This window comes from Peromyscus maniculatus, chromosome 1 (assembly GCF_049852395.1).
Source record: "Peromyscus maniculatus bairdii isolate BWxNUB_F1_BW_parent chromosome 1, HU_Pman_BW_mat_3.1, whole genome shotgun sequence".
NCBI lineage: Eukaryota > Metazoa > Chordata > Mammalia > Rodentia > Cricetidae > Peromyscus > Peromyscus maniculatus.
In genome coordinates this window covers 49,483,849-49,501,782 of record NC_134852.1, presented here as the reverse complement: position 1 = coordinate 49,501,782, position 17,934 = coordinate 49,483,849, and the positions used below count along the sequence as shown (strand labels likewise).

Here is a 17,934-nt window from a genome sequence, read left to right as displayed (position 1 = left end):
GCTGCATGGATTCAACGTGCAAAGTAGATCAAGGAAAGGTGACCTTTTTCATTTTATATCAGAAAACATCAACAAAATGATCTGAAATCTCAAGCAGGTACACAGCCCGTGTGGCTTTCAGGACTCATTCAGATATCTCTGGACAGACGTGACCTTAAGGTGTAGATGCCCCCAATTCCAGTGTTCACCATTACATACTGTAATTTTAATTTCTGTAATTTTACTTTTTATTTACGAATTATAAAAATCCACATAATACAAACAGGTGGCTCAGGTGGGTAATTAAGAGCCTGTCCCGCTCTTGCAGAGGACCTGAGCGGGGTTCCTAAGCACCCCAGTAGAGCAGCTCAGAACTGTGTGTAACCCCAACTTCAGGGGATCTGATGCCTTCTTCTGGCCTCCATGGGTGCCACACTCATATGTACAACCCCTGCTCCCCACATATGCATTATTAAAAACAACAAAAATAAAAAAATTTTTTTGAGACAGGGCTCCTCTGTGTAGCCCTGGCTGTCTCGGAACTCGCTTTGTAGCCCAGGCTGGCCTCAAACTCACAGAGATCCACCTGCCTCTGCTTCCCAAGTGCTGGGATTAAAGGGGTGTACCACCACCACCCAGCAAAAATAAAATCTTAAAGACAAAAATGGGGAAAATAATATCAGATAAAGAAAGGCAGAAAAAAATTAAGATGAAGTCACAATTGAGAAAACAAAATAAGTTCATTAACAATGAGGCAAAAATGTGGCTTGTGCCCCTGAGCAGCAACTGCAACTGCTTGGAGCAAGGGAAACGCTTCCGGTGGGTCCAGTATGTGCAAGGAGTTCACAGACTGCTTTTTCTAATTTGCTGTCGTAGGTCTCTGCCGAAACACTCAGCAAGGATCGATCAATAGACTCTTATCCTTTGGAGTGTCAAAAAACAGAAGTCTAGGCTCAGAGGTCTCTACCAGTTAAATCAAAGAGCAGATGGATCACCGAGTCTGCCAAGCGGGAATGTAGAGGAGCTTTGCACCTGTAAGCTGTGAGTGAGCGAAGTCAATCCTTGCTATTATCACAGACAATGGTTTAGGGAACCCTTCATAGTCCAGTCTTCAATGCAGTGTTTGCATACAAGCGTTCTTCTGCACTCTTTTTTTGGGGGGGAGGAGGGGGCAGTTCGAGGTATTGGACTTAGGGCCTTTGCACATGCTAAGCAAGCAGTCTACTGCACTGCTAGATGCACAGGCTGGCCTTGAACTCAGGAACCTCCTGCCTCAGTCTCCTAAGTGCAGGATTACTTACAACATCAAATATAAAATAAATGCTATATAAGTGGCTGCTGTACTGTGTTATTTAGGAAATGTAAGAGAAAAATCTATACATGTTCAGTATAGGCACATTTTCTGTTTGTGTGTGTATGCGTGCAGTACACATGTGTATGTGTGAAGGCCAGATGTTAATGTCAGGCGTCTTCCTTCACCTTAATATTTGAGACAGGACCTCTCAATGAACCTGGAACCCACTGATTCTGGTAGACTGGCTGACCAGTGAGTTCCAGGGATATGCCTGTCTGCCTCCTGGGCACTGGGATTACAGACACATGCTACCACGCCCAGCCTTTCCTATGGGACCTGAGGATCTGAGCTGAGGATTTGTGCTTGGGTGGTAAACACTTTACCAACCGAGGCATCTCTCTGGCTCCTTTTCGGAATAATTTTGAGTCCTCCAATTAGGAAACTGCAGGTATGATACAGAGTTTAAGGACACAGTGGCAGCCAGGCAGTGGTGGCACACACCTTTAATCCCAGCACTCAGGAGGCACAGGAAGGTGGATCTCTGTGAGTTCGAGGCAGCCTGGTCTACAGAGTAAGTTAGTTCCAGGACAAGCTGTGGCTAGACAGAGAGACCCTGTCTGGAAAACCCAAAACCAAAACAAACCAAACCAAAACAAAATAAAAAAGTGGCATGTTAATTGTGGTTCACTGACTAATTTTTTTTTCCTTTTTGACAGTCAGCAGGGAGAAAGAAGAAAGAGACTGCGGTTCTCCTCTGCGGGGAAGGAAGATGTTTACAGGTGTCTCTTCTGCTAGACCAGCCTTCGAGAAGAGAGGAGTGGGGTGCCAGAGTGTCGGATGAAATCACAAGACCTTTGCTCTAGCTTAAAGACAAGTGGGAGCCCGGGAAGGCAGCTCAGCAGTTAAGAGCACTGTTTGCTCACGCAGAGGACCCAGGTTTGACTCCCAGCACCCACATGGTGGCTCACAACCATCTGTAACTCTGGTTCAGCGGACCTGATGCCTCATCCTGGAGCACCAGACACACATGTGGTACACAGACACACATGCAGGCAAAACATCCATACACATAAAATAAAAATAATAAAATTAAAAACGAAAACCAACGGGGCACCAAGGTCCAAGAGGTATACCCTGAGGGAAAGCCTGCCCTCAGACAAGCAGTAAAGAAAGCTATGCCACAGAACATTCAATCAAAAATCCTAGTAAAGCCTGGCATGATGGTGCTCACCTTTAACATCAGCATTCGGCAGGCAGGCAGGCAGAGCTCTGTGAATTGTAGCCTATTCTACACAGTGACCAGGTACTAAATGAGTTATTCTACTATCTAGTTATTTTTAAATTTATTTTGGTGGTAGGAATAGCACTCAGGGCTCTGTACATGCTGAGTTCATACATGCCCACAATGACATCCCAGCCTCGGGTTGTTCATTTTAACTTAGTAAAAATGAACTCACATCTTCTTTTGAACAAAAAAATCCCACTAAAGCCCACCTTGTGGGGCAGGTAGTGCACACCTGTAGTCCCAGCACAGAGGTGGCAGGGGCAGTAGGATGTGGAGGTCAAGGCCAGCTAGGCTACACCGTCTCAAAAACCTCCCAAACAAAACAAATAAAATAGTTAATGTTTTAAAAGTTGAGCCTTCAATCTGATGAGCTCAAGGACAGACACTGTGCTGGCTAGTTTTAGGAGAGGAGGAGCCTCAATTGAGAAAATGCTTCCATAATGCCAGACTACAGGCAAACCTAGCCCACCATGGGTAGGGCCATCCCTGAGCTGGTGGTCCTGGGTTCTGTTAAGAAAGCAGACTGTGCAGGTCATGGGGAGCAAGTCAGTAAGCAGCACCCCTCTATGGCCTCCAGGTTCCTGTCCAGTGTGAGTTCCTTCCCTGGCTTCTGTCAGTGGACTGTGACTGGGGATGTGTAAGCAAAATAGACCCTTTTCTCCCCAGTTTGCCTTTGGTCATGGAGTTTCATGACAGCAACAGGAACCCTAAGACAGACAGCATCCACAGTGATTTGAATGAGATGTCCTCCCGAGTCTCAGGCATCCACAGTGATTTGAATGAGATGTCCTCCAGAGTCTCAGGCATCCACAGTGATTTGAATGAGATGTCCTCCCGAGTCTCAGGCATCCACAGTGATTTGAATGAGATGTCCTCCAGAGTCTCAGGCATCCACAGTGATTTGAATGAGATGTCCTCCAGAGTCTCAGGCATCCACAGTGATTTGAATGAGATGTCCTCCAGAGTCTCAGGCACTTAAACACCTGGTCCTTAGTTGGCGGCGCTCTCTGAGGAGGCTCAGGAGGTGTAGCCTTGCTGGAAGAAGTGTGTTGTCCCTGGGGTAGGCTTTGAGAGTGTAAGACCTTACCCCACTCCCAGTTTGATCTGCTTCCTGCTTACGGTTCAGGATGTGAGCTCTCAACCTGCTTGGCTCACCATCACGGACTCAAACCTCTGGAGCCATAGGCCCTAAGAAACTCTTCTCTGAATTGCTTTGTCATAGCGACAGAAAAGCGACTAATAAGGATGTGTCATGAAAGGGAAGAGAAATGAATAATCAAAACCAACAAAACCATGTGTGTCCCTTGCTAGGTCAATCAATCATGACTCAGGGATTCAAGTACGCTTTATAAAAAGAACTATTTCTAATTAAAAGTTCTAAGCTTGACCGGGCGGTGGTGGCACACGCCTTTAATCCCAGCACTCGGGAGGCAGAGGCAGGTGGATCTCTGAGTTCGAGGCCAGCCTGGACTACCAAGTGAGTCCCAGGAAAGGTGCAAAGCTACACAGAGAAACCCTGTCTCGAAAAACCAAAAAAAAAAAAAAAAAAAAAAAGTTCTAAGCTTATCTTCAATCCCATAAATACATTTCAGAAAGGATTCAATCTCACTTATTAACTTACCTTAATAACGTTGTTGAGAAAAAGTGTCAAACAGAAAACTAGAAGTAAATGCAACAATAGTTTCCCAATCCTAGTCAGGAAGGTCCCAGTTTTTAGGTTTTTCTAAAAAATGAAAGAACTGTATTTTAATTTTTAATGAACATTTAAATATACTTTAATGTTAACTATAACTTCGTAATCATGTGAGATTACTCAAAGATTTAAAATGTTGGCTCGTGTAACACACACACACACACACACACACACACACACACACACGGAAACAAAACCTATTCATGGGGTCTTTCTCTTTAGTAACTTTACATGTGAAAGTGCAAAGGGGGTATCGGTGGTTAGAGTCAAAGCAGGGAAGAGGGAGGGAAGGTGTGGGTCTGGTGAGGTGACACCAAGACTGTGAAACGACCACGTGGGACCCACTACTTTGTAAGGTGATTTAAAGATGCAACTGAACAAAGGAGATGAACAGAGGCCACCTGCATGGGTGAACAAGCTGTCCCTAGAAGACACAGGTTGTTAAATGAAAACCCTGGTGGGAACACATGAAGACCTCCGTATGAGTTACGGGACAGGAAGGCCCCAGCAGACCCTAAGAAACACCAATTCTTGGCTGCCCACTGTAACAGACCTTAAGGCCCTACATGGTGAACACAGGGTTTGTGGAGAAACCAAACTGGAACTGACTGGGAGACACCCTCTCAGCAGGCAGCTTTCACAGGGCAGGAAGCTGCTACGCAGGATACTAGGTGGGGGGGGGGGCAGGGAAGACCTCAATGATCTTACCTAGCACTGACCCTGCAAATAAGGCCCAGAGAGCCACACAATCAAAAATAGATTTTATAGGACTGAGAGATGGCTCAGCAGGTACAAGTGTGTACTGCTTTTGCAGGACCCCAGTTTGGTTCCCAGCACCCAGTGTAGGCAGCTCACAACAGCATATAACTCCAGGTCCAGGGGATCTAGTGCCCTCTTGTGTCCTCCACAGGAATTGCACTCACGTGCACATTCACAAAACACACATGCAGAGCTCAAAATGAAAATCTTTTAAAAATAAATACAGTTTATAAAAACTTAAAAAGTCCTACCTGAAGTTTTCTTACAATTAATACTGAAAGGTTAAAACTGATGAGCAGCGATCCCAGAATCATGGAGTTAAAAAACTGAAGCATGCAGACGAGGAGCAAGCAGCTTATCTGTATGCCGTATAGCCAGGTGGCCTGCAACAAAGATGACACCAGGGAGATTTCATCAGGAGACCAAGCCACGGTGACACAGTGGTCACATTTCAGGTTACAAGCAATGCAGAACATGTACCTAGCTCCAAGAAACACCGTCTATAAACGGGCACAACGTTGTATGAATTTCACTTGTTTTTCACTTTTACTGACAGAGAAAGTTTTAAAGATTTTTATCTAATTGTGTGTGTTCACATGAGTTTGACCATGTGTGTATGCAGTGCCTCCAGAGGGCAGGAGAGGGCGTCAGATCCCTTGGAGCTGGAGTCACATGCGGTCGTGAGCCACTGGATGTGGGTGCAGGGTGCTCTTTAACCTCTGAGCCACCTCTCCAGCCCAGTAACAGAATATTTGAAATTTTGTGACATTAATGAAAAGGGAAACAAAGGGGTAAAGGTTACTTGGGGAAATGACAAAATGTGATTCATAATTTTCAGTTTTCTTCCCAATTCTTTTTATAATTAGCATCTACAGCCAACAGTCAGGACTTCATCTCTTCCCATTACTTCCCGACCATCCACGTCAGGACCGTGTCATGAATGACTTCATTTAGTTTGTATTCATCCCCAGTTAAGTCTGAAAACCCACATGACAGCTCACAACTGCCTGTAATTCCAGCTCCAGGGGATCCAACACCCTCTTCTGACCTCTGTGGGCACTGCATGCATGTGGTGCACATACACACAGGCAAACACATATATGTAGAAAAAAATAAGTAAACCTTTTTCAAAGCAAGTTGATAGTTTTTCAATTTCATACTCACACAGACCTATGGAAAACAACAGTTTTATTCAGCAGACCTGACTTCCCTAACGGTTCACACTTTTAAAACTCAAAGGAAACTAATCTGCTTCACACATGGAGAAGTGAGGCCCCGGGCTCTGTCGATGCCTGGTGTCCCAGGACCACAGGGCTGAGGATACTAGTGGTTTTTAGGATTACAATACACCTTACTGTGCACAGAAAAACAGGAAAAGGAATAGTAACTGATAGGACGGCAGAGTCGAGAGTTAAAACCCAACGCCATTACCGACAGAGGCAATGCGGGTTCAGACGGTACCTCCCTCTTCATACAAACTCCACACTCCACACTGTGTACAATCTTCTCATGTCAATGACTATTCTGTGAAAACTTAAACTTCAAAACACTGCCTAACTGTGTAGATCTGATTCTGAAGTGTACCGCACAAAGGCTTCTGTTTGTAAGGCTTGTTCCCTAGCTTGTGGTACCTTATGGAGGGGGAGGGGAGAATTACATACATGTATACAGTGAATATGATTATATCTAGCCCGTTTCTATCTATGTCCCCCAATATGCTCCCTCCCAAGTTCAGGTCTTTCTAATTGTTTCCTTTTTGGTTTTTCAAGACAGGTTTCTCTGTGTAGATTTTGGTGCCTGTCCTGGATCTCACTCTGTAGACCAGGCTGACCTCGAACTCACAGAGATCCACCTGGCTCTGCCTCCTGAGTGCTGGGATTAAAGGCGTGCGCCACCACCACCCAGCAATTTTTTCCTTTTTGACAGCCCACTAAGTCCAGTTAGTACTGATCATAAGTGTGTGGGAGTGAGATATCCATCACAGCGTGCAAAACCTACCAGGGCCCTTCCTCAGTAAAGAATGACTCTCCCTCCTTAGTAACTATCCACTGCCGCGGCCACCGAGGGTGGGGGCTGAGGCCAGGATTTCGGCTGGCTTGATCTTTTGTAGGTCTTATGCAGGCAACCACAGCTGACAGGTCAACGAGCTGCGTCTTTGGGAGATGGAGCCCAGACATGGAAGGCGGTCACTGGCATCAGGCCTTCGCAGCTATGGGCAGCTCTGGCTCTGATCCCTGATTCTGCTCCCCGCCTGCTGACTCTAATGCTGCCTTGTGCTCTGGACACCACAGAACCAGCCAGCCCATCACTAGGTCTTCACCAAGATAGACAGAAATCTCTCTGCGGTCATGGAACAAAACAAACCTTTTATTCTTAACTTGTTCTGTCCCTGCAGTAGGAAAAGTCACTACGATCACAATGTTTCACTACAGGCCATTTTGACACAGCTACATGATTGGGGGTATACCTGCTTTAATTTTTTTTTAAATTTATGTGTATGAGCCTGACTGTATGCACCCCAGCTCCTTCCTCCCCCCAACCCCAGGCACTCTTAACATCTCCCTTCCTCTTCATGTCCTCTCCACTGAGTGAAATGTGTGTTGCTTGCTGGGATGCCGAATCATCAAGGGCAGGGAGCCACAGCTGCGGTGAGTTCATGGTGAGGTGGCCATGTCACATCTCACAGTCCTCCTGCCCATCCTCCCGCTCCTACATTCTTTCTGCCCTCTTTTGGGAGAAGGGGATTGAGATGGGGTCCCGTTCAGGGCGAGCACTGGGTACCAGGTGTTTTTCTGACTACGAGGTTTCTCAGCGTTCCGACCTTGGCAGTGGATACTCGGCTGGCAGGGAGGGAAAGGATGTCATCACAGCTAAGTGGGGGCTGAAGTCAGGCTCCCCATGTGGCCTGTGGGAGATGGTGAAAGCTCCAGATTTTCTGACACGCCCTGACAGGAAGCAGACGTGCTTCAGTAGAGCCGGGTGAGGGCAGAAATCCAGGTGCTCCCACCATCAGCTGCTGGCAGAGGTGGGAGGGGAGCTGCATGTGTTTGGAACGTGTTGGCCGCCATGAGCTGTTAGTTTTTGTCTTGCTAAGTTTTCTCCTTTCTGGTCCTTTGCTGCAGAGAGGGTTTTCTTGTGCTTTTCTGTCTGAATCTACTGCTATTTCTGGGTTTCTGATTTTTCAAGTGTCTACTCAGGGATCTGTGAAGGAAAAAGGAAACACAGGTGACTCATTGCCACATTTTCCGTCTGGTCTGGAAGTTTCTAGTTGTCTTAGGGTTTCTATTGCTGTGAAGAGACACCATGACCACAGCAACTCTTATAAGGAAAACATTTAATTAAGGCTGGCTTACAGTTCAGAGGTTCAGTCCATTTTCATCATGGTCAGGAAGCATGGCTGTGTGCAGACAGACATGGTGCTGCAGAAGCATCCAAGAGTTTTATATCGGGATCAGCAGGCAGCAGGGAGAGAGACACTGGGCCTGGCTTGAGCCCTTGAAATCTCGAGGCACCAGTGACAGGCTTCCTCCATCAAGGCCACGCCTCTTAACTGTGCCACTCCCTATAAGCCTATGGGGCCATTTTCTTTTTCTTTTATGTATGTATGTATGTATGTATGTATGTATGTATGTATTTATTTATTTATTTATTTTTGAGACAGGGTTTCTCTGTGTAGCTTTGTGCCTCTCCTGGAACTCACTCAGTAGTCAAAGTTGGCCTTGAACTCACAGAGATCCACCTGCCTCTGCCTCCCGAGTGCTGGGATTACAGGTGTGCGGGGGCCATTTTCATTCAAACCACCACACTGGTCATCTCTGTTTTAACTCTATGGTCAATCATTTGCTCTGTGTACATGCCCAGGGCTTTACATTGCTCTTGGAACAGGAACAAGAAGTGTGTGCATTCTACCTTGTCTGCACTCAGCCTCTGGCTTTCAAAAGACTATATCTTTTGTTTTGTTTGTTTTTTTGGAGACAGGGTTTCTCTGTGTAGTTTTGGTGCCTTTCCTGGATCTCGCTCTGTAGATCAGGCTGGCCTCAAACTCACAGAGATCCACTTGGCTCTGCCTCTCAAGTGCTGGGATTAAAAGCATGGGTTACCAGCACCCGGTAAAAGACTATATCTTACAAATATGTATAAGCACCTGAATGTAAGTACATGCAGAAGCCTGTGGAGGTTAGAAGATGCTGTCCAATTCCCTGCAACTAGAGTTACAGACAGTTATGATCTGCCAGTGGGTGCTGGGAATTGAACCTGGGGTCCTCTGCAAACAAGCATTCTTAACTGCTGAGCCATCCCTCTGGCCCCCTAACTCTCTTTTTAAAAGATTTTATTATTTTATTTATTTTGGTTTGTCAAGACAGGGTTTCACTGTGTAGCCCTGGCTGTCCTGGAACTCACTCTGTAGACCAGGCTGGCCTTGAAATTCACAGAGATGCACCTGGCTCTGCCTCTCGAGTGCTGGGATTAAAGGTGTGCGCCACCACCACCTGGCAAGATTTTATTTTTTTTAAGATTATGTCTCTAAGTATGTATCTATGAACGGGCATGTATATCTCTAAGTATGTATCTGTGAACGGGCATGTATATCTCTAAGTATGTATCTATGAACGGGCATGTCTATCTCTAAGTATGTATCTGTGAACAGGTATGTACTTGTGAGGGAAGTACAGTCAATCACTTATGACCACATCAAATCATGGTTAAAGGACAGCACACACACTAGCAGGCAGAGATAGCTTTGTTTATTTTATATGTAGTGTTTGACCAGTCAGCAAGAGCACACATTCTATGTATTGGGAGAATGTGACTATGAAAATTTTATAAAATATTATGGAATAAAATAACTAACTGCTCGGTCTGGAATGGTGGCTCATATCTGTAACCCCAGCACTTAGAAGGCAGAGGCCAGAGGACTGCTGGAGGCTCCAGACCAGCCCGGGTTACAGAGTAAGACCTCGTCTCCAGATGGCTCGGCAGTTAAGATCACTTGCTGCTCTTGCAGAGGAGTCAGGTTTGGTCCTCAGCACTCATTTGTCAGCACATAACCATCCATAGCTTCAATTATAGGGGATCTGGAGCCCACCAGGCATGCATGAGGTACACATATACATGCAAGCAAAACACTCATATATGTAAAGTAAAAGTAAGTATTTTTTAAAAAATGAAAACAAAACACCTCCAAAAGGATTATATGTCCAATTGAGTTTTATATTAAAAAATTGGTAATCTATATTAAGAAATTTTAAGAGCTACACTGTATTTTAAATTGTAAGCCATGTTTATAAATGGCAACTGACTGAGATACCTGTGCCTTGATAGACATACTTTCAAATGATTTATTTATTTATATTTGCCTGCATGAGTTTATGTGCACCACATGCATGCAGTACCCATAGAGGCCAGAAGAGGGCATCATATCTCCTGGAGTTGGACTTAAAGGAATGTTGCTGTTATGTGATTGTGGGGAAGTGAACCCCGATCCTCTGCAAGAGCAGTAGGTGCTCAAAACTACTGAGCTATCCCTCTAGTGTCTAGAGGCACTATTTAACTTGAAAAAAATGTTGAGGGGCTGGAGAAATGTCTCAGTGGTTAAGAGCACTAACTACCCTTACAGAGGATCCAAGTTCAATTCCCAGCACCTACAGGATGGCTAACAACATCTATAACTCCAGTTCCAGGTGTACCCAACACCCTCTTCTGGCCTCTGTGGGTACTGCATGCACACATGTGGTCCACATACATCTATGAGGACCACATACATCTATGAGGACATTAATACACATAAAACAAAAAAAGTAAATAAATCTCACACACACCAAAAAATGTTATGACTGTCAAACTGGGCTGCACACAGTACTCAGCTTCAGGTGACCACAGAATAATTACACAGATCTACAGAAGAGCTCTGTCACAAGTCTGCACCAGTTTCCATCTCATCAGTGCTCATCGAGAAGATGGAGGCAGGCAGTGCTCACCTTGACGGCCGGTAGCATGTCCAAGGAGTCCAGGATGAACAGCACCAGCGCCTGCAGCAGCATCATGAACTGATTAAATTGCCATGTCAGGCTAAAGAGAAAAGTTGATATGAAAATGGCAAGAAGTGTCAGCTTCTGTGGAAAAAAGGAGAAAGCTTTGGATAATTTACACGTCTCCAGTCATAAAAAAAATCTCGCAGTTCAGTTTTCTTAGGAGTAGCCTATATCCCTATAAACCAAATAAAAGTAGAGAAAGCACACACTGCTGCTTTGAAAACCCTTGCATTTGTTATTTAAGCTCTAAATACCCCGAAGTGACATTCTCATATAAATATTCACATATGGTATGTGCATTCCACGCTGATCTAGAGGCCGTAATATACCAAAGCACATCTCAAGAGCAATGGCTCAGAAATTCTGACAGTTTCACAGAACTGTGTGTGGGCTTCCTGCAACTACTTGAGGGTAGACTGTAAAGGGGACATTTTAAACTTGAAAACATTTTCTTTGCAGAGGAGGAAAATGCTCCGAGGAAGAGAGCTGAGCTTGGAAGGGAAGAGGTGGTTCAGCAGTGGAGAGAGCTTGCTGCCCTGCAGAGGACCTGAGGTTGTTTTCCAACACCCACTCGGGCTGCGCACAACTGTCAGTAACTCCAGCTTGAGGAGATCGATGCCCTTCTGTGGCCTCCAAGGCACCAGAACCCAAGTGCCTGTACCCCACCAAATACATCCCTGCACACATAATTTAGAAATCATTAATTTGGTCACAGAATGAGAGCCACCCCTGAGAACTGCAGCATCCTGCTTCTCAGACAAAACCAGGGGATTAAAAAGTACTCTAGGAACTTCGGGCTGGCAAAATACCTAGGTGGGTAGAGACACCGGACCCCAGTTTAATCCGGGGATCTTACACCGTGGTGGGAGGAGAAATGATTCCCCTGAGTTTTCCTCTGATCTCCACATGAGTGCTGTGGCACCCCACAAACCCAGAGACACATACACCTGGACAGATAGACAGACAGACAGACAGACACACACACACACTCTCTCACAAACATTCATTCACACACACACACACATACACACACACACACACACTCTCTCTCTCTCATACACACATACTCAGACATTCATTCACATACACTCACATACATAAACACACACACTCATACACACATACATTCATTCACACACACTCAGACACATTCATTCATATACACTCACACATATACATACACACTCACACAAATTCACTCAGACACACACACATACACTCTCACACACACATACAGACATACATTCATTCATTCACACACACACACACACACACATACAGACATACATTCATTCATACACACACACATCCAGATACACTCACACATATACACACATATCAGACACATTCACTCACATACACACACACACACACACACACACACACACACACACACACACACACACACGTTCTTGAAACTTACTTCAGACAGAGGCTGTAAGTTTGGTCTCAGAAAGTAGGTGACTGCCGCAATCTGAATTGCAAAGAAAGGCAGCGCCCAGTTCTCCCTCAGCGGGATGGTAAACTCAACTCTCGTGGTATCTGTTCTGTAGGAGAGAACACAGACAGCCAGACTGACAGTTCTTGTGATGACTCCTCTCAATGGCCATCATCACCCGCTTCGTCACTGTCACCCCAGGACATGAAATCCCTGGGGTTCCTCGCTAGCTAAGTGCTGGGATCGGAGCTCCAGCCCATGCCAGCGAGGGTACTGAGGACACCGCGGGCCCACACCCAAATGCCCCTCATGCTTTTCTCTAGATGCTGAAGGCAACATTTTCTTTTCTTTGCTTTTGCTTTTAAAGATTTTTATTTTATGTATCTGGGTGTTTTGCCAGCAGTGGCCAGAAGAAGGCATCAGATCCCCTAGAACTGGAGCTACAGGTGGTAGTGAGGCACCGTGTGGGTGCTGGGAACCAAACCTGGGCCCTCCCTCTGCCAGAGCAGCCAGCGCCAAGCCATCCCTCCAGACCGCAAGACCCTATTTTCCTTAGCGCTTTGTATCTGACACTGAAACGTGCTGATGGCAGTAACCTTTCAAATGGCTTACCAACAGAATGCCACCCTCCAGGACAAGAAGAGGTGAGCTTCACCTCTGTGTAATCAGTGCCAGACACACTCATGCACAGACTTCTGTAATCAGTACCGAGACACACACACACACACACAGAGACTTGTGTAATCAGTACTGACACACACATGCACAGACTTGTGTAATCACTACTGAGACACACACATGCACAGACTTGTGTAATCAGTACCGAGACACACACTTGTGTAATCAGTACTGAGACACACACTCATGCACACACTTGTGTAGTCAGTACTGACACACATACATGCACACACTTGTGTAATCAGTACCAACACACACTTGTGTAATCAGTACTGAGACACATACACTCATGCACACACTGATGTGATCAGTACTGACACACACACATGCACACACTTGTGTAATCAGTACTGAGACACACATGCACATACTTGTGTAATCAGTACCGAGACACACACACTCATGCACACACTGGTGTGATCAGTACTGACACACACACATGCACACATTTGTGGAATCAGTACCGAGACACACACATGCACAGACAATTGATGATGAATACAAAGAATGGCAGTGCCCTTCAGTGTGTGTGAGCACAGATGACCCACTTCTGAGTCTCAAGGTCCATACCTCTAAAATGGAGGTCACAGAACGTACTAAGTGGGGTTGCTGTTGTTTTGTTTGAGACAGGGTCTCTCTGTGTAGCCCTGGCTGCCCTGGAACTTACTATATAGACCAGGCTGGCCTTGAACTCACAAAGATCTGCCTGCCTCTATATCTGATATACTACCAAACCCAGTCCCTAATATGGTTGTTAAAAGAATAGATTTTGTAAAGTGCTGAGTACATTATAAGCATTCACTAGACTTGTAATAAAAAATAATTTTGGGAATGCTGGAGAGATGGTTCAAAGGTTAAGAGCTCGGACTGCTCTTGCAGAGAACCCAGCTTTAGGTCACAGCATCCACATGGCAGCTCACAACTTTCTCTGACTCTAGTTTCCGAGGATCTGATGCCCTCTTCTGGCCTTCACAGGTAACAGGAACAAGCATGGTGCACACACAGATGTGCATGCAAACACAGATGTGCATGCAAACACTTGAATACATAAAATGTGAAAAATGTGTATTTTCATTTTAAAACTTTAGGGGCCTTCCTAACTATTGCTGCTGCTACTGTAAGCTGGGCAACAATCCAGTAAGTCTTTTTTCAAGACCAGGGTCTCATTCTGTGGCCCAGATGGGCTGGTTACTTGCTATATAGTTCAGGCTGCTCTCATACTTGTGGTGATCCTCCTGCCTCAGCCTCCTGAGTGCTGGATTACAAGGCATAAGCTACCATGCCCAGCCAATAATCTTGAATAGGTTTTTAAACTGATATTTCACAAGGCTCCCATGTTTACAAATTAGTATGAAAATACATATCAATAATAATAACAAAAGAACTGCATGCACACAGCACTGAGTATTTTGCTGCAAATCCTATTATGATGGACAGGGAAACTGGGTGTGATTAGGAAGCCTCTGATTGCAGCAGCTAGGAAAGCAGAGGCAGGAGATCTGAATTCAAACCCTGCCTGAGCTATGGAGTGAGTTCAAAGACAGCCTGGCAACACAGTGAGACCCTGTCACAAAATCTGAAAATTACAAAGTGAGTTTAATAGTAGAATGCCTGCAGGGCACAATGCCACGGGTTACACACACACACACACACACACACACACACACACACACACACACTCATATACACATACAGTCACTCACACATACACACACACTCTCACACATACACACACACTCTCACACATACACACACTCTCCTATACATACTCTCACACATACACTCTCACACATACTCACATACACACCTCTCACATACACACATTCACTCACACACACACTCACACATACACCCACACTCCTCTCACACACACTCATATACCCTCTCTCACAAACATTCACACACCTCTGCCATCACCTAACTGTTTAGAGATGAGGTGTGTTCCTAAAGAAATACTGACCACAGAGCAAGCAGGAAACAACAGTGGGATTGTAACAGATGAGGCTGTGATGTGGTACTTCTCAGAGGGAAAACTTCTGAAGGGGGCTAAACAAGAAACCACTCTCAACCCAAGAAGTACAGCACACCATGCTTCGGCTCACCAACCACACTATTTATAGTCCTCTTTCATTCTCACTCAAAACTGGGAAAAGAAGAGCAAGCTGACCTGACTCACCTGTTGGTGACGTACCAGAGAGCTGCCAACAGTCCTGACAGCCAGGTGCCACTGAGGAGCCAGCTGGTTATATAAAGGGCTGTGACGTAGACTGCTTGGAGCCCGAAAAGAGTGTAGATATAAAAATAAACAGGTTCTAGATATTTCTGTAAAAGGTAACAATAAGAACTGTTCATCAGGGCCTGGGATGCAACTCAGTGGTAGCTCATTTGCCTAGTGTCTTAGCTACTGTTCTCTTGCTGAGAAGAGACATGGTGACCATGGCAACATACAGAAGGGTTTACTGGGGGCAGTTTTGGAGGGGAAGTCCATGACCATCATGGTGGGAGTATGGTGGCAGACAGGCAGACTGGAGCAGTACCTGAGAGCTTACATCTTGATCCACAGGAAGGAGGTAAAGAGAGAGCTAACTGGGAAAGGTGTCGGCTTTGAACCCCTCCCCATCCAAGACACACCCACTCCAACAAGGCCACACCTCCTAATCCTTCCCAAACAGTTCTATCAAGTGGGGGACCAAGCATTCAAATATATGAGCCTATGAGGGCCATGCTCCCTTAAATACCACACTGGGGTGTGCCAGCCCTTGGTTCGTTCCCCAAACTATGAACGTTATCATAGAAGTCCTAAGCTTCCTTACTGGCATTTAAAAATATGTCCAGAGAGGGGCCCGTGGAGCTGGCCCAGTGATGAAGAGTGCATACCTCTTGTAGAGGACCCAAGTTCAGTTCCCAGCACCCACACTGGGCAGCTCACAGCTGCCTGTAGCTCCAGTCCCTGGAGATTCTAAAGCCTCTGGTCTCTGTATGTACCTGTACTCACATGTACAAACCTCTACCCAGACACACAGAGCCCACAAATCCAAAACAAAAGAAATCCTCGAAGACCTATGTCCACAGAAAGGTAACGCTGAAAAGCTGGCAGCAGAGCCTGCAGCGGGGTCACCACCACCTGCCACGTGCCAAGAGGCTGACTTTCTTCAGACTATCAAGAGAAGATGCAAGGGAGGCTTCCAGACAAACCAACACCAAACTCTGTCTCATTCTGCCTCATGCACGGGGAAGTGGCCATTGTGATCTGATAATTTCATGTGTTTTTTTAAATCATAAAGATAAGCCATAGAGCAGGGTGGTGGTGGCGCATGCTTTTAATCGCAGCACTTGGGAGGCAGAGGCAGGTGGATCTCTGTGAGTTCAAGGCCAGCCTGGTCTACAGAGAGAGATCCAGGACAACCAGGACTACACAGAGAAACCCCTCTCCCCAAAAAAGTTAAGTCATAGAGAAACAGGTTAGTCAGGAATGGTTATACATTTTCAAATGAAACTATTTCTGAAGCTTCTAGACTGCATGCATATTATGAGATAAGCCAGGAAGCATCTACTTGTAAAAATAAAATAACAGTATTTTACAGGATTAAAAAAACAAAGCAAACCCAGCTGAAATCAGAAGATGAGTGAGACTTCCACTCTGAGCAGCGGAGGTGAGGCCCTTCATCAGACACTAAGAACGCAATGAAGAGAATGCTCCGTACCTGTATGGGGAGGACTCTATACACAACACTGAGGAAAACTTCTTGGTAAATATTCATTCGTTGGAGGAGGTTAATCGTCCTCATGGATTCCGTTTTATTGTCATAGATGAGGCCACGAAAACCTAAGGATATTTGGGCAAAAAAAAAAAAAAAAAAAATCAGAGAAAAAATGACACCATACTTCTCCATTCATTCAACACGAAGCATAGACTCTTCAGTATTACGCTGAGAATGTGGTCAAAACAAGTGACCTCAGAGTAAACTGTAGAGCCATAGTGACAGACAGCACGACAGTGAGACAAAAAACGGACAAGCAGAACAATGGGAAAGAACAAAGGACCCACAATAAACCCATGTGATATGGCAACCTAACATCTGACAAAAACATCTGAAACACGTGAGAGAAAAAAAAAAAAAGGTGGCCGGCGGTGGTGGTGCACGCCTTTAATCCCAGTACTCGGGAGGCAGAGGCAGGTGGATCTCTGTGAGTCTACACAGTGAATTCCCCGACAGCCAGGTGTATACGGAGAAACCTGTCTCAAAAAACAAAAACAAAATAAAAAACCAGCCCAAACCTGAAATGACACCTGCTAGAGGAAACCATGTCACAATATAGGTACACGTAAGAATTTCTGAGCAGAACCCCGACAGTATGGCCCCCAAACTCACAAATGTGATGGCCTGAGTTTAAAAAGTTTGTGCACAGCAAAGGAAGCCCACCACAGAGCAGACACAAAAGACTACAGGATGGGGAAAACTTCACCAGCTGCCCCTCAGACAGACGATGAGTAGCTAGAATATATAAAGAACTACAGAAATTGAACACCATGAAAACAAAACTGCTAACCAATAAATGGGTTTATAAACTGTCAAACAAAATTTTCAAAAGGAAGAACACAAATAGTTGACGAATCTTTTAAAAAATGCTCAACATCCTTAACCATTAGGGAAATGCATATTAAAATGACTTGGAGATTCCACTTCATGCAAGTCAGACTGGCCATCGTCAAGAAAACAAGAGACAGCAAATTCTGGAGAGGACTTGTGGAGAAGAGGAACCCTCCTCCACAGC

At 45.3% G+C, this 17,934-nt stretch overlaps 1 protein-coding gene across 1 annotated transcript in view; it reads right to left on the bottom strand.

The window, feature by feature from the left end:
• Dpy19l3 (dpy-19 like C-mannosyltransferase 3) overlaps nt 1-17,934 on the bottom strand; it is a 73,288-nt gene that overhangs the window by 26,467 nt on the left and 28,887 nt on the right. Inside the window, exons 5-10 of the mRNA XM_006985016.4 lie at nt 16,863-16,984; nt 15,335-15,480; nt 12,466-12,589; nt 10,989-11,123; nt 5,262-5,393; nt 4,180-4,281 (exon numbers count right to left, since the gene is read on the bottom strand). Coding sequence (XP_006985078.1) covers nt 4,180-4,281; nt 5,262-5,393; nt 10,989-11,123; nt 12,466-12,589; nt 15,335-15,480; nt 16,863-16,984 — 761 coding nt within the window. The remainder of the gene's footprint in view (nt 1-4,179; nt 4,282-5,261; nt 5,394-10,988; nt 11,124-12,465; nt 12,590-15,334; nt 15,481-16,862; nt 16,985-17,934) is intronic.